This window comes from Alternaria dauci, chromosome 9, assembly GCF_042100115.1.
Source record: "Alternaria dauci strain A2016 chromosome 9, whole genome shotgun sequence".
Classification (NCBI taxonomy): Eukaryota; Fungi; Ascomycota; class Dothideomycetes; order Pleosporales; family Pleosporaceae; genus Alternaria; species Alternaria dauci.
This window is the reverse complement of record NC_091280.1, coordinates 77,918-101,918: the sequence shown is the minus strand read 5'-3', so window position 1 is coordinate 101,918 and position 24,001 is coordinate 77,918. Positions and strand designations below refer to the sequence as shown.

At 53.5% G+C, this 24,001-nt stretch overlaps 7 protein-coding genes across 7 annotated transcripts; 4 read left to right on the top strand and 3 right to left on the bottom strand.

The window, feature by feature from the left end:
* Window positions 1–11: 11 nt before the first annotated feature.
* ACET3X_008802 (uncharacterized protein) lies at window positions 12–1,297 on the bottom strand (the record flags this gene model as incomplete). Its single annotated transcript, XM_069455126.1, has 4 exons — window positions 12–193; window positions 248–635; window positions 696–927; window positions 1,131–1,297. 4 exons carry the CDS (start codon window positions 1,295–1,297, stop codon window positions 12–14), a joined length of 969 nt encoding a protein of 322 aa, XP_069302879.1.
* Window positions 1,298–1,678: 381 nt separating this feature from the next.
* On the top strand, window positions 1,679–2,780 carry ACET3X_008801 (uncharacterized protein; the record flags this gene model as incomplete). Its single annotated transcript, XM_069455114.1, has 4 exons — window positions 1,679–1,987; window positions 2,041–2,283; window positions 2,478–2,574; window positions 2,632–2,780. 4 exons carry the CDS (start codon window positions 1,679–1,681, stop codon window positions 2,778–2,780), a joined length of 798 nt encoding a protein of 265 aa, XP_069302878.1.
* Window positions 2,781–3,193: 413 nt separating this feature from the next.
* On the top strand, window positions 3,194–5,434 carry ACET3X_008800 (uncharacterized protein; the record flags this gene model as incomplete). Its single annotated transcript, XM_069455103.1, has 3 exons — window positions 3,194–4,192; window positions 4,263–5,230; window positions 5,293–5,434. 3 exons carry the CDS (start codon window positions 3,194–3,196, stop codon window positions 5,432–5,434), a joined length of 2,109 nt encoding a protein of 702 aa, XP_069302877.1.
* A 415-nt stretch (window positions 5,435–5,849) lies between these two features.
* Window positions 5,850–7,196, bottom strand: ACET3X_008799 (uncharacterized protein; the record flags this gene model as incomplete). Its single annotated transcript, XM_069455092.1, has 2 exons — window positions 5,850–7,117; window positions 7,166–7,196. The coding sequence occupies 2 exons, from the start codon at window positions 7,194–7,196 to the stop codon at window positions 5,850–5,852; spliced, it is 1,299 nt and encodes a 432-aa protein (XP_069302876.1).
* A 5,283-nt stretch (window positions 7,197–12,479) lies between these two features.
* Window positions 12,480–15,605, top strand: ACET3X_008798 (uncharacterized protein; the record flags this gene model as incomplete). Its single annotated transcript, XM_069455081.1, has 3 exons — window positions 12,480–13,263; window positions 14,703–15,038; window positions 15,085–15,605. The coding sequence occupies 3 exons, from the start codon at window positions 12,480–12,482 to the stop codon at window positions 15,603–15,605; spliced, it is 1,641 nt and encodes a 546-aa protein (XP_069302875.1).
* A 1,856-nt stretch (window positions 15,606–17,461) lies between these two features.
* Window positions 17,462–17,921, top strand: ACET3X_008797 (uncharacterized protein; the record flags this gene model as incomplete). Its single annotated transcript, XM_069455070.1, has 2 exons — window positions 17,462–17,757; window positions 17,813–17,921. 2 exons carry the CDS (start codon window positions 17,462–17,464, stop codon window positions 17,919–17,921), a joined length of 405 nt encoding a protein of 134 aa, XP_069302874.1.
* A 2,729-nt stretch (window positions 17,922–20,650) lies between these two features.
* Window positions 20,651–21,047, bottom strand: ACET3X_008796 (uncharacterized protein; the record flags this gene model as incomplete). The annotated part of the gene is made up of 2 exons (XM_069455059.1): window positions 20,651–20,802; window positions 20,894–21,047. The coding sequence occupies 2 exons, from the start codon at window positions 21,045–21,047 to the stop codon at window positions 20,651–20,653; spliced, it is 306 nt and encodes a 101-aa protein (XP_069302873.1).
* Window positions 21,048–24,001: the final 2,954 nt, after the last annotated feature.

Here is a 24,001-nt window from a genome sequence, read left to right as displayed (position 1 = left end):
CCAGTGCTCCCTTAGGTGCTCGACTTGACCTTGTCGATATAGGCTTGTCCCGGGCTCTCGTAAGTGGGCACAAAGAAGGTGTTGATCTGAGCTTCTTTGGAGAGCCACGTAGTCATCTGGCTAAGCTCTTCGCGCAAGCGCGTGACAGCCTGGTGATCCATGTTGGTCTGCGCGATGAGTTCGGGCATAGTGACTGCGTCGCCCTCGTTAGCTCAATCCCAAGCTCCTTTGCATTGCAAATACATACCCAGAAGACGCAAAAGGTGCTCGCCGCCGTAGATATCCGCCAACGTCTTCCCCGCGAGATCGTCAGTGGGTTGTTGAATGCGAGACCAGATGTCGTAGAACTGCTCACGCTCGAAGCGGTACAGAAGAAGACGGCCAACGCTCTTGTTGAAATACTCTTTTAGTCCTGCGATGACTTCCTCGAGAATGTCGCGCTCAATGCTGGTGCGGTTGCTGTTTTCGTTGACGTGCTTCATGTACTCGTCTAGTATGACGCCTGCAGGGTAATTCGCAGGCAGCTGTACTAGCTGTAGGTTCTTGGTAATGTTCTCCCAGTCGTCGACTAGGAGGCTCTTGAGCCTGTCTGGCATGTAGATCCTGACTGCTAGTTTGTTCTGGAATGTTTCTTCCTGGGAAGGGTTAGGGTTTGTTTTGAAGCGCTTCGTGCGCCGAGATGCTGGGATACATACCTTTTCTAGGTCGTTGTCGCGAACCCTCTTCTGACCACGAGGGGCAGCAGTGACTGAGGTTTGGCGCTCTTCACTACCGCGTGCCGAGCCCTGCGCCTTCTTTTTAGCAGGGGCGGGCTGGGCTCTTGCAGCACGCTGGGCGGCTAGCATCTCGTGTCTGAGGTTGTTGGCCAACTCTCGGTTCTCGGGCGACAGTTTGCGAAGCCGATCCTCGGGAACCCAGTCGTCCCAGCTGCGAGGCGTTAGCAACTACGTCAATCCACAGCTTGTTAGATGCTTGAATTGGGAGTTTGAGGTGTGGTGGGATGCGAATAAACGCCAGTGGCGTGGTAGATGGGTTAGAGTGCAGTGTCACGCGGACAAATTTGACTTTTGCAGTGAGGAGCGGAACGACGGGCGAACACGGAGAAACCAAAACGAAGCAAAGATACGTACGTGTTCTTCCAGCCCTTGTAGTGCACCCTATATTCGAAGCCATTCTTCTTGTCCTCTTCTACTGGTCGCGCTTCAAGTATCTTGGCCTCGTATAGCAACTCATGATGGAAACAAAATACTTTCTCGTCTTTTTTGAACGCAGCCTCCGGAGCGGCTGCAGGCGCCATGTTTGCGATGAAAAGCGATGAACTTGGTGTTGATATGTTTGGACGTTGGGAAAGGAAGCGGTAAGGGCTGGAGATTGCACGTCCACGTAGCGCGTCCCTGTGAGAGCGATGACAACCAGGCAAAGATGCTCAGCAGCGCAGTACTCCAGTTTCCGTCGCCTGATTGCCGCAAGCAAGTCGATGGCCCTGGCAAAAGATGGTTCAGCGACGTCGGCTTGGAGTCGTCGAAGGCACGTCTCACGGGAGTTTTCTGGGCACGGGCCAACACGCGTCGCGCTTCCGATGAGCCTCCTTCCTCGGGTGCAGCCTCCACCATGACTGCCTCACCAATCACATGTTCGAGTTGCACTCCATCTGAAGACGTCGTCTCCCACCATAGCCATGCCGTCGCAAGAGGCCAAGATGCTCGGCGACTTCCTCCTCGCCCCTGCCCCCTTGCGCGACTTCATCACCCTACGCGACTTCACCGACATCTTTCCCCGCGCCCACCGCTCCAACCCCGCTGTCCACGACATGTACCGCGAGCTCCAGCGCATACGCGACAAGGACATTGAGCTCGTCCGCCAAGACATTGTCGACGAGGTCAAGCGGTCCAAGCAGCTGAGGCGCGAGTATGCGCGGGAGAAACGCCAGATGGACGATGCCACCGTCGCCGGACTGGATCCCGTTGCGCTGCAGATGGAGGACGAGGTAACGTGTCACGCCGACGAGACTGCCGCGACCCGTGCTGACCTCATCGCCAGATGTCCGGCCAGACTCGCAACAAACCACACACGCTACAGACGGTCCACGCCGACATCGAAGAAGCATGCCAGAGCCTGGAGGCGCGAATTGCAGAGATGGAGCAAGAGAACCGCAGAGCCTTGGCCGAGGTCCAGGACGTGGTGGGCGCGCTCAGTGAACTGCGCCATGGCCGGTTTGCCCCGTCGTCCAGCGGCGAGAGCATTGGAGAGGAAGTCATGGCAACGCTCAAGCGACTCGAGGCCGTGTGCGACAGACCGGGGGGATGAAAACAGGACACCCGCTTCCCATGCCTCACGTACAACACGTCATATTCGAACAGTGTACTGGTGGCTGAGAATTCGGTCCTTGACTCGACAACAGACATGGGATACGCATATTGACAGTTCCGCCCAGCTATCGCTCGCGCTATGGACTGCGTCGCGAGCTCTTGCCTCAGGTCCATCGTGTCGGTCAGGCTAGCTGTATCCCGCCGAACGTACCCATCAAGTTTCTCATTACACAGACACTGTCTTTGGTAACCGCGACGAGAAGAGGTGAGTCGAGAGAACTTCCGCGACTCTGGACAAAGCAGTCACTGCCAGGCATTGCAGCACGTCGCATAACTTCGTCCGAATCAAGGTCACGAGCGACATACCAAGGACACATAGCGGAGCGCATGGTGCGGTATGGCAGAGTCGCTGAATTCTCCACTGATCTGGACATTGCGCTTCTCATATCATCTTCCTTTGGATTTTTGTAGGGCCATACGCAGCAGATGACATGTTGCCAATCGCGAATTGGCATCGTTCATCCTTGGCGCATTAGCTAGGCAACCCGCTTTCCAAGAACGTCACGAGCACTACAACAGCATGACAGACCTACACTCCGGCTTGAGAACATCCACCCCGCTGAACAGCATCATTCCGCCGTCCAGGTTAGCAGCCCCGCGTTCACACAACTCCAGCGACCCGTGATTGGCTACACGCACCACCGCAATTAATATATGTATATGAACAGCCTCAATCCCGCAACCCGTTCACAACTCGTTCCGTAACAGAGATCTGTCTCTACCACACCGTCTACACGTGTCCAGTTGAAGATGCGAGACTTATACCGCGTCGCAGTCCAGTCCATTGCTGTCCATCCATCGCCTTCCATGTACACATCGCAAACATGATGCTCCACGCCCTTCTAACCATCCTCATCTCCCTAACCTCCTGGCCAACCCCGGCATCCGCCTCGCTCAGAATAACAGCCAACCACCACTCCTTCGCCGGCGTCAACTACCCCCAACTCCAATTCTTCACCCCCTCCCACCGCGACGCCAGTATCCGCGAGATTGTCAAAAGCGGCGCCCGCGTGATCCGCCTCTTCATCCGTCCAGACGCCCAACACCCAGATCCAGAAGGCGAGCTCGGCGGCTTCGACAAGTCTCTGCTGGACCAGTTCGACGACACGCTTGCCGCTATTCACCACCTGTCAAAGGGCCAGGTCAAGGTCATCATCGCGCCGCACGACGCACATGCGCTGCGTGGCTCCAATGACGTGCCGTGCGATGCGTACTGCCAGAAACTGGGCGGCGCGTTCTTGGACTTTTATAGCAGCGACGAGTATCGTGATCTGTACAAGACGCGTCTCGAAGTCTTTTTTAAACACTATCCGTCGCGCAACTTTGACGGCCGGCCATGGGGCTCACTCTCCGAAGTCATTCTCGGTGTCGATTTACAGAACCAGCCGTTTTCTGGCATCAGCCCGATTCCGTCTGGCGAATCCTGGCTCTGCGATATAGCTTCATTTCTAAAATTCAGCGTCGGGCTCGAGGACGCGGGAATCGCGGTGATTAGCGGGGGTGTCTCTGGACCGCAGAGTGTGGCTGGGACGGAGAATTTTCCGGACAGTGTGTTTGAATGTAGCGCTATTGATGTCATTGGCATCCATGGGTACTTTGACAAGACGGCGGAGAGAACGGCGGGGACGCCGTGGGCGGACATGTTTGTACCGGGGAACACGCTGACGGGACGGGCAATGGGCAAGGGGAAAAAAGGAAAAGAGAGCAAGTTGTTGTTGGTGGAGGAATGGGCGTATGTGCATAATCCGGACTTTGGTCTGTTTTACAAGAAAGAAGCCATCTTCGATCAAGGGAATGCGCTGAACTATCGTGGAATACCTTGGGTGCGTTTACCTCCAACTACCTCCCCCCAAAAGAAACATGCCATGGTGTTTTAGTTAACGGAAATCGTAGATCTACTCCCACCTCACCACCCTCTCCGAAGGAACCACATCCCGCATCAACCCCCTCCACCCCACATACACGACCTGGCCCGCCCTCACAACAATCCTCACACACGCCGCCACCGCCCGCAGCAACTTTAATTGGACACGGTACCTGCCCCCACCCATCTCCATCATCCCGCCCTCGCACGACGAACAAACAGCACAGCACCTGTCCGCCATGCTCACCGGCTCCCTTACCCAGGAATGGAAATTGTTGCCTCGCGGCCTGTCGAATGTAACAAGTGTGCGTCTGAATCCGTATATTATTCAGCAGAGCACGTGTACGTTTGGGTGTCTGGGACACTTGTGTGATGTCGCGGATGGGTGTGCGCCGGAGCTCGTGTGTAAGAATAGTGTGTGTCGATCGTACTCGGAGACACAGCAGCCGGGGGGAGTGGGGGCGCGGTGTGATAGTAAGGCGGTGTGTCAGGCGCATTTGAGATGTGGGGGGCAAGGGGTGTGTGAAGCGTGTGTGGCGAGGAGAAGTATACAACCAGACGATGACAACGAAGAGAGAAAAGAGAGAAAGAGGACAATCGACGGCGACGAAACGGAATTACCAACACAACAACAATGGGACCGTGTTGTCCTCCTGAATGACCCCAATGGATCATGTTATACGGATTCCTTACCGCATCTATTCGCCATCGCCCGCCTTTCCTCCTCCTCCGCCTCTACCCCCTCGCTAAACACATGTCTCCCGCCCGCCCACCACCCCTCGCCATGTACGTCCCCGCACCACTGCTCCGCAAACGAATACTGTTCCTGGGGCACCTGCGTCCCGTGTCTCTCCACCGACACATGTCTCGGCTCCCCCTGCCGCAGCAACGCTGCTTGTAAAACGGGGTTTTGTAACGACTACGGACGGTGCGATTACGTTCCTGACGCAGCGAAAAAGAAAAAGGGTAGTGGACCGGGTGGAGCGAGAGGAAAACGGTGAGTCTGGAATTTGACAACGGAAAGTGTGAAGGGGGATAGTAGCTAATGATAAGAAATAGGAATACGAGGATTCCCGGTGTGCCGAGGGGACATGAGCGTGGGCCGGCGCGGGTGCGGGATGAGGCGATGAGGATTGAGATTCCGGGGGAGAAGGTTGTTGAGACTGGGGGGTCTGGTGCTACTGCTACTGCTACAGCATAGTGTCCTGAGGGAAGCATTCTTACAGTCGAGCAAGACATCTGCTATTATCATTCATGTCTATTGGCACACCGCCTTGCATTGTAGAACAAATAGATTTGGCCAAGTATATGAACAAGAAGATTATCTACTTTGGTTTGGGGTATCGTAGCCTCCGTAACTCCGTTTTTGTGTATATGTCGCACGCAGTATGCTGTTGCTGCTGCTGTTGCTTCGATTCCTCCTCCTTACTTGGCGTTGATGCTGCGATATTACCGAATCTCGTCTTCGTAATTCGTATATGCATGCATGCATTCACCACTTCCCAGTCCCCATTCCCTACCCTTCATACCCACCATGCCCGAATACTCTTCCTCGTAATTCGTAAACATGCACACATCCCACATTCCCGCACACGATACACTATAATCCCATCACATTACCCCAACACGACCCCCCGAAACCTCTCATTCCCATCAATCAAGGCCTCCAAGAAATTCGCCGCCTCAACCAGCACCTGGCTCTTACTCAGCCCGCCACCCCGTACCGCAGGCACAACCTCATTCAAATCCTTGTAACCCTGCTTAATCAAATCTCTGCGCTTCTGCTCGGACAGGATGTGATTATTCCGTTTCTGTTCTTCCGTCAAGTTCTCGCGGTGCGTTTTTTGGCTCGTGGCAGCTGGTGTACGCTTTTTCTTGTTGTTAGTCGAGTCATCCGTCGTAGTGGCCGTCTTCCGTGCTTTCCCATTCCGTACAACCTTTTTCGGCGTAACGTTGTTGTTATTCCGCGACTGACACTTTTTCCGCTTCTTCGCCGGGCGATCCGAGGACTCGTCTTCCGTCGTCGCGTCGTCAGATCGTTCGTCATCGTCATCGCGTTGCGCACGCGTATATGCATTCGGCGCCGTCTCCGGGCCCTGGATACCCGCCACCGCGCGTAATATATGGTGCGACGTCTCCTCGAGATCCTGTATCGACGCGCGTGCCGCATGCTCTTCGCTCGGATGGCCGTTCGGGCCCGAGTACCCGGATGGGCTGCCAAACGAGTTGTCTGTGCCAAAAGCATAAGACCTCTTCAAGTCGAGCTTCTGCAGCGGCGGACCGAATTCGGTCTGGTGCTGTTGCGGTGCTTTGCTCGATGACCACTGCGGTGCGAAGTGGGCGTCCATGGCGGGCGTACTGTGGTTGGGGACCAGGGCGCCCAAGCGCTCGTGCAAGAGGCCATGCTGCGGGCCCATGGGCAGGGTGCCGATGTTGAGACTGTGGACGGGATTTGTGGGGAAGGCGTTGGAGGCACTCGGCATGTCGTGGAAGCTGTGGGAGCGGCCGTTGGCATAGGACGGCTGTGCCTGGTTGAAGAGGGCCGTGGCAGCCTGGAGCTCGTCCTCGGTGTTGCCCAGAAAGTCAGCGTGGCGGTACTGCTGGTCGTGGTGGAAGCTGCTCTGGGGACGGGCCTGGTCGGGTATGGTGCTCGTGACGCGGTGGACCGTGGGCGGGGCGATGAAGTCCTCCCAGTTGTTGTAGTCGTGGGCGCTCGCTTTGGCGTCGAGGGCGGGCGGCAGTGGGTGCGAGTCGAGCGTGTCAAAGGGATTGGTCAGGGAGAAGAAGTTGTCGAGCTGCTGGTTCTCCGTGTCGCTGAGGATGGACTGGCCATTGTTGTCGTACTGCGAGGGCGCCGTGTCGAAGAAGTCGGCCGAGAAGGTGTCTGCGCGGTCAGCCAGCGACGGGTCGTGGGTGTAGTAGGCGGACATACAGCCAAAAGGCGGGGGGTCTTTGTCGTTCATGGCGGGACGAGGGAGGCCTCTGGCCGTAGCACCCGCGAGCGCCGCGAACGACTGGAGCGACAGCGTCTCCAGCTTGAGGCGTTGGCGGCGCTGTCGTGGACAAGGCGGCCGTCTGCCGTGTGGCGGCGTGGCTGGCCGTGAGAGGGGCGGGGCGGGGCGGGGACGGAGACGGGCGACTAGGCGTGGCAGAGGGTATGCGGCCGTGGGCGTCGAGATTGGCGCTGTGCAGAGCTGTTGGGAGAGTCGCGCGCAATATGACGTGAGGAAGGAGCATTCGCAGAGGCCCGCTGGATGGGCAGCCCGGGTCAAATACGCCGTGTGTGTTGTGGTGGCATACCCGGAAGGCGCCGACCATGCACGCAGGTGATGTGGGCAGCAGTGAAAGACTCGGGTGGGAGAGATGTCGAGGTTGCATGCGTCGAGTTGCGCGTGAGAAGTTGACCTTCACATGCCAGCGGGCCTCTTGCGCCCACATGCCCACTAGCGCCAACCTGCTCGCTCGCTTGCTCCTTCCCTGCCACCCACCCACACACCCCGTCTGCCAAGCCCTCCGACATGACATGCATTCACCCTCCTACTCGTCGTCAATCCACCGTAGCCCAGGCACGCATCCCACCTCTAATCCGCCTGAAATCTCTCCTCCCAACACACCCTCTCCACATGTGCTCTCCCATAGTCATCCTGCCCCCTTCATCTCGGACAAACCTGCTCACCGCAATAACCGTCTCTCCGCGATCCGAGTGGCCCTAACAGCCAACAAGGGCAGCTCCTCCGTGGGCATTTCAACTGGCGCGCATCCGTGTCCCATCATTTTGTTGCGGTCCGAAATGCTGCACTGGCGCCAAACGACTTTCCTTTTCCTTGGCCGAACCTGCCGTAGCTCCCGTCCGATCACCTCCAGGTTCGGCCATCCCAGGAGCGCAGTCTGGGGAAATCATGGCTGGTGCTACGCCTTGCCCCTGCATCCAACAGCGTAGACGTGTTTCCGATTTGACCCGCGACTGCTCCTCATCATACATTCATGTTGCGACCGTCTTGTTCTCTGCCTCGGCTGCCTCGCACCATCGATCTGCAGCCCTCATGTCGGAGAACCCGAGGCTCGTACGACACTAGACTTGCTTCCTTCTCCAGGGGGCGACTGTTCCCCATAATTTCTCCGTGGCTCTCATCTCTTCCGCATTCCAGAGCTCGATTGCTGTTCGCGTCGCTTTGAAGCGTACATAAAGCAGCACGGAGCCCTGCTCACGCGACCACAGCTCAGATCAACGTCCCGACTTCACTGGTGTCCGCCTTACCAGCCAAGTATTGCCCTGGGCTCCAAGATGCATAAACAACTGCATCTTTGTATCTGACCGCTGAGTATTCGTGCCTAGTTTTATGCAAGTTGCGCGCCGTATCCTTATACCACTGAAACAAGCCATCTTTCAAAATGCACCAAAAACTTCAACAGCAACGCACATCCAGCATCTACTTCGATACTAACGTCACCGTCATACGCGTCGAATCGAACGCATCTCATGGTGCAAATTGCAGCAATGTCATGTAAGCCTGCATGCATGCATGGCCAACCCACACCACCCCGCCTAGCCCGATCGGGTCCATGGCGCGAATTTACCACAAATTTACCAAGTTTGAACCAAGCCAACACCAAGCTACACAGCCATCACCAAGATACTTGTGCCAAAGCAGAGTTTAGAATACCACCGCCCACTACCGAAATGGCTCCTTGTGTTTATTACCTCGAATCCCCTCTTAAACCAAAGCAATGTCACTGGTGAATCTTTATATTCTGCGCATATCATCAGTCTTGCATCTTCTTCACCAAACGTAGCGCAATGGACTATTTCACCTTTATCATTCTTCTGTTGTTTGTCTTCACGTTAGCACTCTGTCTTCTCTGGAGCCCGCCTCCAGTACTGCAAGAAGAAGCCTTGGCAACGCTACCTCCCGCTCCTCAAAAGCAACACCCAAAGCCGGACGACATGGTCTGAGACCATCTTCCATCTACGGCGAGACGCACCTGTCGCCTTCCATGCGGAATGATCGCAAATCAACGACGATACTCGAGTCACTAGTACAGGCCAGGCCCGCCATCTCAAGCATCCTACGTTAAGCCCGTTCCGGCCAAAAGGTGCGGGTCTGCGACGTCTATCCCCACGACCCTACGTACGCATCCACAACACCGCGTATCTGTGTAGCGGAAATAGCGCAGCCAACAAGCGAACATGACCGATGACGAAGCATATGCTGAGCAATCAATTCCACCGCTCTTCCAAAGAAAATAAATCTAGCATACATGACCCGCCATGTCCGCAACAAACTCCCAGCATACCCACCATGGATCTAGACGTCATCGCCCTGTTCATCATCATTCTAATCTGGTTCACCATGGTCTTATGCTACGTCTGGAAACCGCCACCATCACCACTATCGCAGTCGTCTGCTACACCGAATCCCCGCCCATCACCTCGCAACTCTCGCAAGCCCTGGCAGAAAAACCGCGCGCGACCGCCCTCGTTGTCAACGATACGTGAGAATGTGCAGCGAGAAGATGTGTACGCGACGGATATACCGTTGGAGGATCTAGACTTTTCTGCGGGGCCGAGTAGCGGATCATCACGGTTCCTGGCGATGAGCAAGGGCGAGGATAGGATGGTTGGTGAGATGCTACCGCGATGAGAGGGATTGGACGAGTCGGGTGTAGAACGTGGATGTGTGTGAGCTGTTGAGGGTTCAAGATGATAAGGATATGGAAGGATGGACGAGGAGGGAGGCGGGACAGTGAGGTTGGACAGGGACGATGGCATTAAAGACGTAAGCAGGGCTTTGAACGGAAGAGCGTCATAAGTACCATCTGAACGAATCGAGAGTCGTGTGAAGAGTTTCAACCAATACCTCACTCCAGCTGTTCTAACTCTTCCAAACTCCTCTCAACCTTCTCCCAAACAACCCGCGGCAAAGTCACCGTAAGCCAAGTATTCCCACCATGATCCGTACCCATTATCGACACGAAAAGCCTCGCTGCAGCATTCACTCGCCGTGCCGATGCATGGTGCGCCACCGGCGTACCAGAAGGATTCCATCTCGTCTGCGTGCTCTCTCCCGCCCGAATCACAGCGGATCCGAAATCTGCGACGCGGAAGATCTCGGCCCTTGTCCAGTCAGTGAATGGCACCAGCAATGCATCTGCGTCGCTGTAGAGCAGTGGAGTCGTATCGCCTGCTAGTCTCTGTTCCCGCAGGCTGGCTAGGACCTGTGCTTCGGTTGCTTGCTGCATCAGATGCTGGCGATTGTATAGCGCAATGAGACCCATCGGGCCGCGTGCGATATTCGGGGTGAAAAGCGAGAAGACGTTTATTAACATGTTTTGGAGATAAACTCCGTTTGCGGTCTTGAGGAAAGGCAGTCTGAAACGCGCGTTCATGGTGTGCAGTGCGGTTACAGGACTTGGATGCGGCAACGCCGTTGCGACGGCGCGTACGATCCATGCTGTAAGCACATCGCCATCGCTCACGAACAGCTTTTCGCCCGTGTCGACATCCGGAGAGGGGAGATGTTGCAGTACCTCGGAGCGGAGCTTGGTCATTGCGCGTTTAGACAAACAGACTGTTCGTGTTTCTGGCGCCGGGCCCGTAAGCATATCGAATGATGCGCCAAACTTTGCTATCGCAGGACCATCCAACTGCTTCGCTTTGAGAACGTGTTCTTTTTCTTTTTGACCCCCGGCATCAATAAGTGTGCAGAGAATGTCGTCCCGCGCACCAAGCACACGCGGTACTTCTGCCTCGCGGCCAGCCAGAACGAGTGACCAGGCGTGCAGAAGGGCTTGTTGGCCCATGACATCCATCAGCGTATGGGGCCAGGACAGTCCGATAAAGGTCGTGTTGGTAAACGATGTAATGTGGACCGACAGCTGCGGTGTATCCCCAGCGAGCAGGTCTTCCAGCGTTACTGGCGCAGCGGACGAGGTAGCCAGGTCGCAAAATTCCTGTGGTCCAGAACATATCGATACATGGCCTTTTGGCTTTGGAAACCGTTTAGCCACTGCGTGGTCTTCGACAGCTATGTTTTCTTGTTTAACGCTGTAGGAAAACGCCGGTCGTTTATCCGTAAAAGGACGTGGGACGTGAATCTCTAACTTTCCCTGTGCCTTGAATACGAAGCCGTTGGTTTACAAATTTTTTTAAACAAGACCACCGTATGTACAGCATATCTTACATTTAGCTTCAAACGACCCCCAATTTTCCGCCAGTCTCCAATCTCTAGTAGTCGCGATAGCGAGACGCGGAGTTTGTCTGCGTCGAGAACATCGTTGAAATATAGCGTCCATGTCATCAGAATGCTACGGAGCAGCTTGGTGTCGTCAAAAACGTGCACTGGGTATACATCATCGACATGCATGGGTGGTGAGACACCCTTCTGCGACTGATTGGTGGCTGGCCTAGAGGATTCCATGAATGGTGACTACAGAGAACCTAACACTTAGGGTCTGTATACTTTGCGATCAGCCGGTCCTTTTTTTTGGTTGACATAATCGGCCATTTCTACAACACCGGAGACTTTTTGCTTACCGGGAAATCGTTAACGCCCGGGACTGTTTACTTCCAGCCGCCGATTCCGAGAAATTTAGCATGTTTACTAGTAAACAAGGTTCACCCCTCCTTTCTGTAAGGGTTGCAAAAGGGTATAGCGTACTAGTGCTCCGATTTCCCTCTTATACAAATCTGCCGGCCGATTACTAACTACGGCATTACTCTATATAGGCTAGTTTAATCAAGTAGTCCTTCCGACTACTATATTAGGCCACAACACCTTGTAATGTTAAGACTAGCCTATATTTCCCGTTCGATAGACGTGGGCCGGATCTAGTGCACCCACGGGTTTTGCTCACAAGTTGCAAGACCGGCATCTGTCAGCCTCCAAATTTGTCTATTGTTATTATGGCGTCTACCGCCAGCTATGCTTCTGATCCCTGTACCATTGTGTAGACCAGGCTACGACCAGTTACGCTGTTCCAGCGCATTCCTACACATACCGGGAGCCTGGGTTTAGGTCGTCCTTGGGCGTGTACGAATCGCACCGAGGATACAGCGATAGCAACTTCCGTTCCGAAACTATCGGCTATATATTAAGTAAATGTAACAACTCGACAGACCATGTCCGAAGATACTGTCATCGGCACTACAAAGCGATTCGAACCTCAAAATATTCTTTCCCAAACCATTACTCGGCACAATCCATACTTGCGATTACGACAAAGCTTCTTGCAAACCTCGTCACGCAATGACAGTTAATGCTCCAATCGAATCGGCTGCCAAGGCAGAGCCACCAATCCGACCATCCTACGCTCCATCACTCATACCCGCCGTCGAAGCCTTCGGCACCACTCCCCCCTCAAAACTCACCGTCGAGCAACTGCGCAGTTCGCCCGATGGCTACTCCGCAAAGAAAATCCTCCAAGCCATACCGGACCTCGAACACACCGAACACAGCGTCCCAGGCCTGCACAAAAACGACCCGCCCGTCACCCTCTCAGTCTTTACGCGCAAAAGCTCCTCCAACACCAACCGCGCCGTTGTCTACAGTCTCCATGGCGGCGCACAAATCACATGCACACGCTTCACAGCCCTGGATGCCGTAATGCGCTACTTCGCTGCCATCGATACCGTCTTCGTGGCGCCCGAGTACCGTCTGTCGCCAGAGCACCCCGCGCCCGCCGCGCTGCACGACGCATATGCAGGACTGCAGTGGGTCGTTGCGCACACCGAGGAACTGGGTATCGATCCGTCTCGTATCGTTATACAAGGGAACTCTGGTGGTGCGCCGATAGCATGTGGTACTGCTATGTTGTGCCGCGACAACAAGAACATATCTCTATTAGCGCTGATGCTGTTCGCGCCTATGCTTGATGACCGTGACGGAACGGTTTCATCGAAACAGTTTGCGAACGACGGGCCTTGGTCTGGGACAGTAAACCGGATGGCGTGGGACATGGTACTTGGGGACCAGCGCGGTGGGACGGAGGTCAGTGAGTTGGTGGCGCCGGCGCGAGCGACGGATTTGCACGGTATGCCGCAGACTTTTATAGATGTTGGCGATAGTGAAGTCTTTCGTGATGAGGCGGTGGCATTCGCGTCGCAGTTGTGGAAGTGCGGCGTGCAATGTGAATTACATGTGTGGCCTGGTGCTTTCCATGGGTTTGATATCTAGGCGTCGGACACGCTGTTGGCGCGGCATGCTGCGAACGTGAAATCGGCATGGGTGCAAAGAATTCTTGGTTCTTGAGTTGGGAAGCAGTTGTTATGGTAGCCAACATGGCTTCTTTATAAGTAATGTAAACATCAAAAGTGATATGTCTTCAGCTGGCCGCTTGCCAGAGCTGTGCATCCTGGAAAGACATTAAATAGTATGCTTGTTGGTAACTCTACTGCTCTGTAAATGAAGAAGGATAAAAAGGTCAAGGAGTGTTATGTACAGCCGCGGTAGAAAGAGTGTATTTAGCAGCGTCATTCTGGACGTTAACACATTTGCTTATAAACGCTCAAGAAATCGATAGCGAGCAATAGCTTATTAATCTAAGCTTGCAATAATTGCTTGTATAAACTTGCTCATCCCTCTCATTCAACATGTTCAAAGTGTTCGGAACATTGAAATACTCGGAGCATTCAGATATTCGGAACATTTAAATGCTCGGAATCTTTGATCTAAAACACCTCTATCTCGAACATTCGCTAAATTTGGATGTTCGGGCTATTCGCAGAGTAATACTGCACCTGATGTAGGTTCGTGCTCAGCGTCGTTCTGTATGAAGATCTGGCTGAGTGCAAGTTTACTAGAACGATAACAGTAAGAGTTATAGGGTGGAGTCTTAAACATGACGAAGATTGATAGCGATTAATGATAGTAACGTGTGAGATGATTGGAAGTGACAAAGGAGTTGAGAGTTCCTGGGATTTTGACTATGTTGGAGAACCTTGTGCAGCTCGCAGCTCCCACCCCTGGTCGAAATTGTGGATCTTTCCCTGGGTAAGGCATGTGCATTGATCTGCATATTACGCGGTCAATAGAGGAGTGTAGTATAAAAGCAACGATAGGGCGCCCTAGAAGACCTTGAAGGCGCTGTAGCAGACCTCTCTGCGACGAGATGCTACAGTCTACTCAGATAGCCCATAGGCTCATGTCCGTGGTGCGAAATGCATCCATTTCGCTCACAGGCGTCGTTTTCGTTGCTCTGGTAAGTGTAGCAGTCCCAATCCGATAGGCCTCTTGAGGTCATGCGTTTTCACTATAGTTCGCACTGCCCTGACGCACTGCTGACGAGCCAGCTCCTCGCCGCATGGATATTCCGCGGCATATATCGCGTCTAATTTCACCCGCTCGCTGGATTCCCCGGCCCTCGGCTCGCAGCGTTCACTTGGCTGCCTCGTAACGTCGCAGTCTGGAAGGGTCGTCTACACAAATATGTTCAGGAGCTGCACGAACAATATGGCGACGTGGTGCGCGTAGGCCCTGACGAGCTTCGTTTTCTTCATCCAGACGCCTGGCGCGACGTCTATGGCCATGGCGACGGCAAGGGTAAGGGCACTCGCGGCTCGGTGCCGCCCAAAGATTGGGTTTGGGGTGGCCTTATCGCCCCTAACAGGGTTGCATCTATACTAGAGGAGCAAGTTCCTGAGGACCACTTGCGTGTGCGACGCATTTTTGAACCCGCGTTCTCTGATCGCGCACTGAAAGAACAGGAGCCGCTGTTCATGAAGTATGTGGACCAGCTAGTACGAAACTTGAGGGCCGAAGTGCGTGAGCAACCAGAGAAGCGTTTTGATATGGTGACAAACTACAACTGTATGTACTCTGCGATGGATTTGAACATGTCGACTGACTGCGCAAGTCACCTCGTTTGATATCATGGGCGACCTGACGTTTGGAGAGCCATTACACATGCTAGACGAGTCCAAGTACAATCCTTGGGTGTCTCTCATCTTCGATTCTATTAGAGTCACATGCAGATTCAACCTGATAAAACAATACCCATGGCTCTCTCGCATCGTCACAGCCAATCTCCCTGAGAGTGCGCGGAAGACGAGGCAGGAGCACTTCCAATACAGCGTTGACCGAGTCTCGAAGCGTATCGAACGCGGCAGGACAACCGAGGGCCGTGATCTGTGGGACTATGCACTGACGCAGAACAAAGGTAAGCAGTTATCCCGCTCGCAAATGGACTCGAACGCGACTGCTTTCATGGTTGCGGGAACCGAAACCACAGCCACGCTGCTCTCAGGCTTGACTTATCTTCTTTTGAAGAACCCGGCCACAATGCAGAAGCTCAGCAGTGAGGTCCGCGGCGCCTTTGCAGATTCAAGCGACATGTCCATGGAGGCTATCGCTGCACTGCCGTACCTTGCTGCCTGATTGAAGGAAGCGCTGCGTCTCTATCCTCCAATACCAGTTGGTTTGCCACACTTTACACCTGCAAACGGCTCCACGATCTGCGGGCAATTCGTTCCCCCAAATGTACGTTCGGACGTCGATACAAGATGAGGAAACAAGTCGCTTACGCAGCCAGACCATTGTCGGTACTCCGCAGTACTCTATGAACAGAGACCCGCAGAATTTCCGAGAGCCGAATGCCTTCGTGCCTGAGCGTTGGCTAGGCGACGACAGGTTTGCAAATGATCGGAGACACGCGATGCAACCATTCTCTGTAGGATCTAGGAACTGCATAGGCCAAAAGTAGGTGTACTTCAGACCCTTCGAACCCCCTACAGACGACATATGCCTGTCCATGACCATGTCCATATTCAGGCCCATGCCCAGGGCTCTATCCTTAGGAGTGGCACCCGCTGACTTGACGCAGCATGGCCTACCACGAGATGCGGCTCATCATCTCAAAGGTGGTGTTCAATTTCGATATGCTGCTCTGTGCGGAGAGCGAGCACTGGGCAGATCAGAGGGTATTCACGCTCTGGGAGAAGAAGCCGCTGATAGTGAAGTTGAGGGACGCGAGGGCTTGAGTGAGCAGATGATGGTGAAAGGTGATATATCGGATGTCAGGCGTGCAGGGTTGGGGAGGGTTGAGTGGCGGCGTGGTGGGTCGATGATATGGTGTAGTGTAGCTGAACGTCTGCTGTTGTGGTGGAAATGTACTGCTTTGCGCTAGACTAAACGTGGTCTAGCCAGTCTCTGAAGACTAGGGCTGCCGTAATTACAATTTCGGCCAGTTGTCTTGTATCTAAAGCACGTTGCTGGAATGATAAAGATGCCGAGAACGAGAAGCCCAAAGCCAAGGTTCTATCTTGCCACAGCCGCTTCCAATCAGGAAGTCAATACCATCCCTAGGTGACCGATGTGAAGTTGCCATTTTTTGGTCATCATCGTCATCGAGCGTGATTCCATCACTTGATTGCTCCACAAAATTGGTAGTTCCAAGCTTGTTCCAATTTTTAGGATTTTTCCGGCAGATACGCATGAATTCTCCGTATTGAGATTCCAAATTTAGCATTTACGGGTACGGCTACCCATCGACCGGTAGCTACTACGGATGATATCAGAACAGCCGGCGGGTAATCACGTGGGCTCCTCGAAAAACCTATCGTATCTTCTGGAAAACGTTTTCAGTAGCTCCATGGTAGTTTCTTCTCCGGAGAATCTCTCACTCGACAAGCACTGAGTCTGTCTCGATACCAGACTCTGACCCCAATAGCGGTACTCTGCATGGGTGAAGCGAAGGGTCGACGTGGGCTCTTCATGCATCACTGCTCAACGATTGGAGATTATGTGGCCCGTACGATAAAATTACGAGACGATCATCGAAATTCATCGTCTGTGATCGTCTGTGATGGATCTGTGCGATGTGGAATGATCTCCAATGTTTGGAAAAAGGATGTGACAAAAAAGCTCACCCGCACTAGTTAGCTCGGAAGCTCCGTCTCCACAGAAGTTCGCAAGGATCCACTGCACGAGGACTGCCTGCAACATCACTAATAGTAATTTTACCCACTCTGACGTTCGTTCAGCAACCCACTGTCCGTGGAACTAACCTTCAATGTAACATCGTATAGAAATGTCGAAAGCGCAAGCATTCGTCGCACCGACATCCGAAATCGACGAAAGCTTGTCCCTGCGCTTACCAATTCCGGACGTAGACTGACATGCATATATAAACGTCGAGGTCTTCCATCAGGTCTTCACTACCTGGCATCGATCAATCTCTTCCTAACCAGACTTGCGCATCTCACCCACAATCACTACCAATTTACACATCAATCATGAAGCTCGCCATCGCTGCCTTGTTTGCCGGTATTACCGCAGCCGCACCTACCGCCACACCTGACGTCCATGGTGACCCCTTCGAGACCGTTACCATCTCCAACTTTGTCTACGTCGGTGTCAACGGCTACCCGCAAATCGACTTCCACATCCATTCTCAACGTGTGGACAACGTTCACTGCGCTGCGGACCACATTGAGGTCGGTGGTGTCTACAGCTGCGACGACCCTTCATACACGTTCCGGGTCCTGGAGGAGCAGGGTCACCGTCTCAGATTGGCTCACGTTCTCAACGGGTAAGTTCTTCGGGCGATTATCGAGTAGGGAGGACGCGTGCTGACATAAGTTTAGGCCTTCCATGGCAGGCGACTTCGTTATCAGAATGAATGGACCTATCCCTACTGTCCTCGATCAGATCGGCACTTCCACAGCCGACTTAGACAAGCAAGCAGCGGCTTAGAAGAGCGGTGGATCCTATCAGAAAGAATTTTTTAGTTAGCCAGACCCGCACCGGAAAATAATAATGTGTTTTCGAATGATTTAAACAGCTAGACTATGCCTTATGCGATGTTTGCGTTCTTAGCTCGAGATGGTAGATGAATTTTTTGAGATCTTCGATTGGACATCTTCCTCGACTGCGTAGAGTCGCAGTTAGGTCTCCTGGCGGAGGCATATTGTACAGCAACGGTCATTGGGTTGTGCTTTGGGGAACGGTCGATTGTGTAGCTTTCAAGATTTTGGTGCTAACAGATATCCCATTACAAACTGCGCTGCGTACATGGGAAACTAGATGCAATGATCGATCGTACGCGTCAACAGGCAGTTTCCAAAGCATACACATCGGCGGTGTTGCCTTCTATGGGATTGACGTCCCTGCTAAGATGATTGTTCAGGCGAGGCGTCTTAACAGTCGTACTGCTTTCTAGATTCCAGCTGTATCATCGATCCTATACAAGTCAAGCATCAACACCCTACAGTTAGGATGACCTGCAAACGATGGCGCGAACGTAATTATCACGTGCGAGACGTTTTTCCGACAAGGCTGTGGGCAATGCCGATAGCAGAGTAGAGAAACCATCTTTTCTCGAACCCCAAAGATGTATAGAATGTGGTGAAAAGAGATATGTTGGCTGGGAAGAGAATGCGCAGCCGCTTCATCTAATCTATATTTATTCTGCATGTCAGTAAGATTTAGCAGTTGATGCGCATGACTGTGGCATTTGATGTTCGCAAAGTGTAAGCGGTAATCAGCAGTAACGATATGCGATCTACCTAGGTGGCTAGGGGGCCCACATTGAGATTGGTCAGCATTCAAGGAGGCTGAGAACATGTCCTGTTATCGGGCTCAGTATGCTAGTTGTTGGCAGGATGTAGCCTTGTTGCCCTTATTTGGAACGATAACCGATGGTGGTGTGAAGCCGCAATCCGGGCCATTGGCCAGGCTAAGAATTGGTGGTGGATTTGGCCCCCAATTTCATGCGCCCCCCAATATTCCCATGCGCGCTGATTCGAGATGTATGCCGCACAGCTGGGGTCCAAAATCCTAAGCCCCACTGGTATTGGACGGATCTAACAAGGCTCAGCGACCTTACCCAATTGGGCAAAGCGTTGCACCTGTGGAGGATGTCAAAGCGGTCGCCCCAAGGCGTCCACAGGTAGTTTGGCTTTCATGCTTTCCTTTCGTCTAGTTGTCGCGGTTCTCGAGCTCTCTTCTCACACTTGGATGTATTGCTAGAAATCACTGCCTAGACCAGCATCCAGGCATCGTGAGTCTGGAGATCCTACGTAGATCTCAGGACTGACAGACGGCGGAACACGATCCACAACAATGTCGACGGTTGAAGCAGCAGCTTCGACGGTTCAACAAGAAGTTTCAACGGTTCTACCAGAAGATTTAACGGTATCGCCTCCTCAGTTGGTATCGTCTGCTCCACCACCTCCGCAAGAATCGTCTCTACTCACCCCACCAGCAGACCCTACTGCATCAACAGCAACAAACTCTCCCAGTTCTGCCCCGCCTACTACGACTTCATGGCTCAGCGTACCGATCCGTACGTCGTTCACCGATCCGAATGATATGACATATCTGGCGATTCTATCCCTAGACAGCACAACGTTCGCCCCTGTGACGGTAATCGCATCGCCAGTTCTTCTTCTTTCCATTGGACCGGAAATAGTATTTCCACAAGCAACACCAACCACGATAGATGATCTCGTTATAAGCCTTCTGTCGTCACCTCCGGTGATTCTATTCACATCTGCTCCGCAATCCACAGCCAAGACCCAGGAGTCGACACTGCAAACCACACAATCCACATCGACAGCGCCACCTAGTGACACATCCACCCATGCGCCCACTCCCGATCCAGGCATAAGTAGCGGCGCAATAGCTGGCATAGCCATTGGTGCAGTCCTCGTTATCGCCCTCATCATAGGCGGCTGGTTTTTCTGGCGCCGCAAGAAGAGGAGGACGCAACAACCCACGACTGTCCTCACCGAAGACGAGCTAGTGAGAAGAGAAGGCGACGGCGACAAGATAGTTCTTGACCCGCACCAGACGGCTCCAACGGCTGGCGCATACCAAACAGAATACCAGGAAATGTCTGGAAACGGCCTCACTCAAGAACTCGATCGCTCGCATTCGTACAAATACGTGATGGGTGGAGCGCATGAGCTCAAGGCTGAAGAGCAGCCGGGTGAATTACCATTCGCTGGGGCAGAGGAACATGGGTCAACCAACAACCTTGGGGTAGATGATGGACAAGGGTCTGAAATGGCCCAGGTGCCGCAAGCGACTCCTACTGGCGCGCAGGTTGCGCAGGTTTCTCCACACGTGGAAGCGCAGAGACGGCGGGAGGTAGAATGGTTAGAAGCGGAAGAGATGAGGATGAGACAGCGGCGGGAAGCGCTTCTACAGCAGGGTGGTGGGACGACTGAACAGTAAGCCAGCAAGACAAATCAAGTCAGAACCATGATGCGTGTTTGTTCGATACCATATACCATTGAGCTCGCGTCCCGATAGGTGCAATTATAGCTACCATATGTTGCGATGGAGATGGTAGCTGGCATGTCGGGCTGGAACATACCGAATAAGCATTAGAACCATTTTAGCGGACCGTTCGAAGACTCTCAACATCTGCCCAAAAGACCGCAGCCCAAAAGATCGCAGCGATCATCTCGCTCCTCGCTCTACTGCGAAGCCTTCACTGCCTCTGCCGCCTCTGCCGCCTTACGCATGCGCTTCGCGTGTTTCTTGTGCCTCCTCTTTGTCCTCTTGGCATACTTCTCCAGAGTCGCTACACGATTCTTTGCCCAATTGGGTCCAGCACCAGGAGGCGGGGCTGCGAGGAAGCATGAAAGTCAGTACATGAATCACACAAGAAAAGCGTGCGAGCGCGAAAGACAGCGCATAGCCATGAATGGATGTCTTACTCAATCTCCCGTTTAGTATGGCTTCACGCTCATCTTCTCGGTGTTCATGTCTGCGCTCATATCGCATGTGACGGTGTTCAGAAGATTCGGCACGACAGCTCTTGGTACGTTTCGGATTACGTGGCTTGCTGTCGTGCGGATCCTGAGAAGACATCTTGGTGGGGTGGGAGAAGTCGCCTTTGCCAGGGTACCAGTATGGGTCGTTGTTTTTGGTGTATTTTGAGCCCGGGACGCGTTTGAACTGTCTCGCGCGATCTTTCAAATCACGGCTGTCGTCCCTCGATGTGTCTTTTAAGTCCCGTCTGTCGTCTCTCAGGCTATCCCTCCGGTCACGGCTGTTGTTTCTTGAGCTATCTTTTCGATCGCCGCTGTCGTCACTCGGACGATACGATTGATTGCCGTTGTCATCCCTGGAGCTGTCCCTTTCACCCCGGCTTTCAGCACTTGAACTGCTTCTTCGATAACGTCTGCTGGCCCTTGCAGGTGGGCTGTCCCATCGATAGTCCCTCATACGGTACCTTGAATTGAATGTACGGTCTCCTGATCTATCCCTTGAACGGTCACGCTCGTCATCGGATTCGGGGAAACCGCGTCCACGGTCATTGGGGTCGTCACCACGGAGTCTTCGGTCATTACCCCAACGGTTGCGCCGAGGGGCTTCTGGCCAAAGGCTTCGCTCATGTCTGCGATCGTCGTCCGAGCTGTCGTGCGACTGGTCTTTGTGCTCATTGATTGGTTCACATTCGATGTCGCCGCCCCAGCGATTGCGGCGAGGTTCTTCTGGCATGGCGTTCAAGTCGCTCATGGCACGGTTGTTGATAGTATCTTCTTGCAAACTCGACATTGAGAAGTGAGAGGATGAAGTGAAAACGAAAAAGAGTGCGGGAGCAAGACGAGGAAGTGAGATGACGGAAGTGGTATATAATGACGGTGAGACTGAGAAAAAACGAACAACGAAAAAGCAAGCTTGGACTGGGGGTGAAGGAAGGATCAAGGCATTATCAGTACGCGATAGGAAGTGACTCGTCGTTGCGAGACTTGGAGAAGCCCCGAGAAGGCACCATGAACGACGGCAGTGCGCGGAAGGGAGCAACGGTTCGTCTCACATGAGCGCGGCCTAACAGCGCGGAGCCGCATTGGGCATATGTCGGGCATTGCAACACCAACGCGCAACTGACCTGATGTGTATATTGAAATCACAAGACATTCGCGATTACGAACAAGCAATATGCAGGACCGCCGGGCCATCCCGTCCCTGAATAGGGTGCGGGTGCATCGCGTGACGTCACCACGCTAGCGTGCATCTCGAGTGCTACGGCTCAGGGTGACAAAGCAGCAAAATACTGTTGCCTCCGGGGGCGATTCACGTCCACAACCAACCACGGAGCGACTTTGCAAACTCTGCAAATCCATTTCGAACAAAATGCATCTACTAACTTCAGGCTGCACTATTGCAGCAAATATAACTACGCCGTCGAAATCTCCGCCTCGAACCACAGATTGAAGAATACAGAGGCGCGCCGAACATCCGGAGAACTAGGATAGGACATCTAGTAAACTATCCAAATCGCGATGGATACAATCTACACGGTACGACCTTCTCCAGGCGAAGGCTTGGGCTGCTTCGCGACCACCGATCTTCAACCCGGCACTCTTATCCTCCGCGAAACACCCCTGTTCAGCGTCGCAGAGCCGCGAACAAACTCATCAGTAACAACCGCATTCGCCAATCTCGACAACATCCAAAAACTCCAATATCTCACCCTCTACGCCCAGAAAAGGCATGATGACGATGACGATGACGCCGCAAAAGTAATCGACATCTTCAACTCCAACGCCTGGCAAACCGGAAGCCGTACCTCCATCTGCCCTCTCGCCGCGCGCTTCAACCACTCGTGCATCGCCAACGCAAGTTTCGCATGGAACGCACAGCTGTCCCAAATCACAATCCACGCCATCGTCCGCATAACCGCAGACACACAGATACGACTCAGCTACGAGCGGCCCTACCAAACCACCAGTGCGCGACGCGCCAAACTATCCGCTTACGGCTTTACGTGCACGTGTCCCGCGTGCAGTGACGCGTCTTGCTCCAGCGACATTCGGCGCGCGCGCATGGTGGTGCTGGATGCAAGGATCCGGACGGCGCGGCGCCAGCTGTGGACGTCGCCGGTGCCGAGAGCCGCGTTGGAATTGATTCGGGTGCTCAAGGAAGAAGGGTTAGTGGGGGAGGCGCTGGGACTGGCGTATCATGATGCGGCGTTGGGTTGGAAGAGACATGGGCGGTGGGACTTGGCGATCGGGTGCGCGGAGAAGGAGCTGGAGGTTGCGGTTATGTGTTTTGGGGGCGAGAGTGCGGCGGTGCAAGGGAGTAGGGGGTTTTTGGTGGGGTTGAAAGGGGAGGCTGGGAAAAGGGAGAGGTGTGGTGCGGCTGGTGTGTTGAAGGTGATGAAGGAAGATACTGGAGGGGTGGTTAATGTGTTGTGATTTGGTATTGAAGAGTGCGTCGTATATGTCGGTTCTCATATGCTACACTCCGCTTCCTAGGTCTGCGGGCCGATCGTGGTGTGTACGATGTGCATTATCTACAAACAAGCTCCTTTCTACAGCAAGCGATGTCTTGACACTTCACATGTGCCTTTTGAACAAACCTCAGACCCATAATTACTTTCTGCCGCTTTCCGAAAGCAACTTCACATTCTCCAAATGTTGGAACACGACGTCGTCATCTAGTTTCCAATCCATCCCGGCTGCCCTTTATCAACTCAACACTTGGAAATCTCTACAACAGTCTACAAACTCCTCGACAGCTATCTGTCGCCCTCACAGAACATACTACCAAGACCGCATCCTACACTCATCTACCCCAACCTCTTTGTTCTACCTAACGTATTACGTCGTCCACCACCAACCCATACATCCACCAAAATGCCACACATGTCCGAATGGCTATGTCCGCACTGCTCGCACATCAACCGCGGCGAAGGCACCAGCGGGGAGAAATGCATCAAATGCGGCGAATAAACCATATACTATTCGAAAGGAGACGAAGCAATCCAACACTAGTATCACAAGAAAGAAGGGTTGTTGTAAAAGAATGCAATGCAT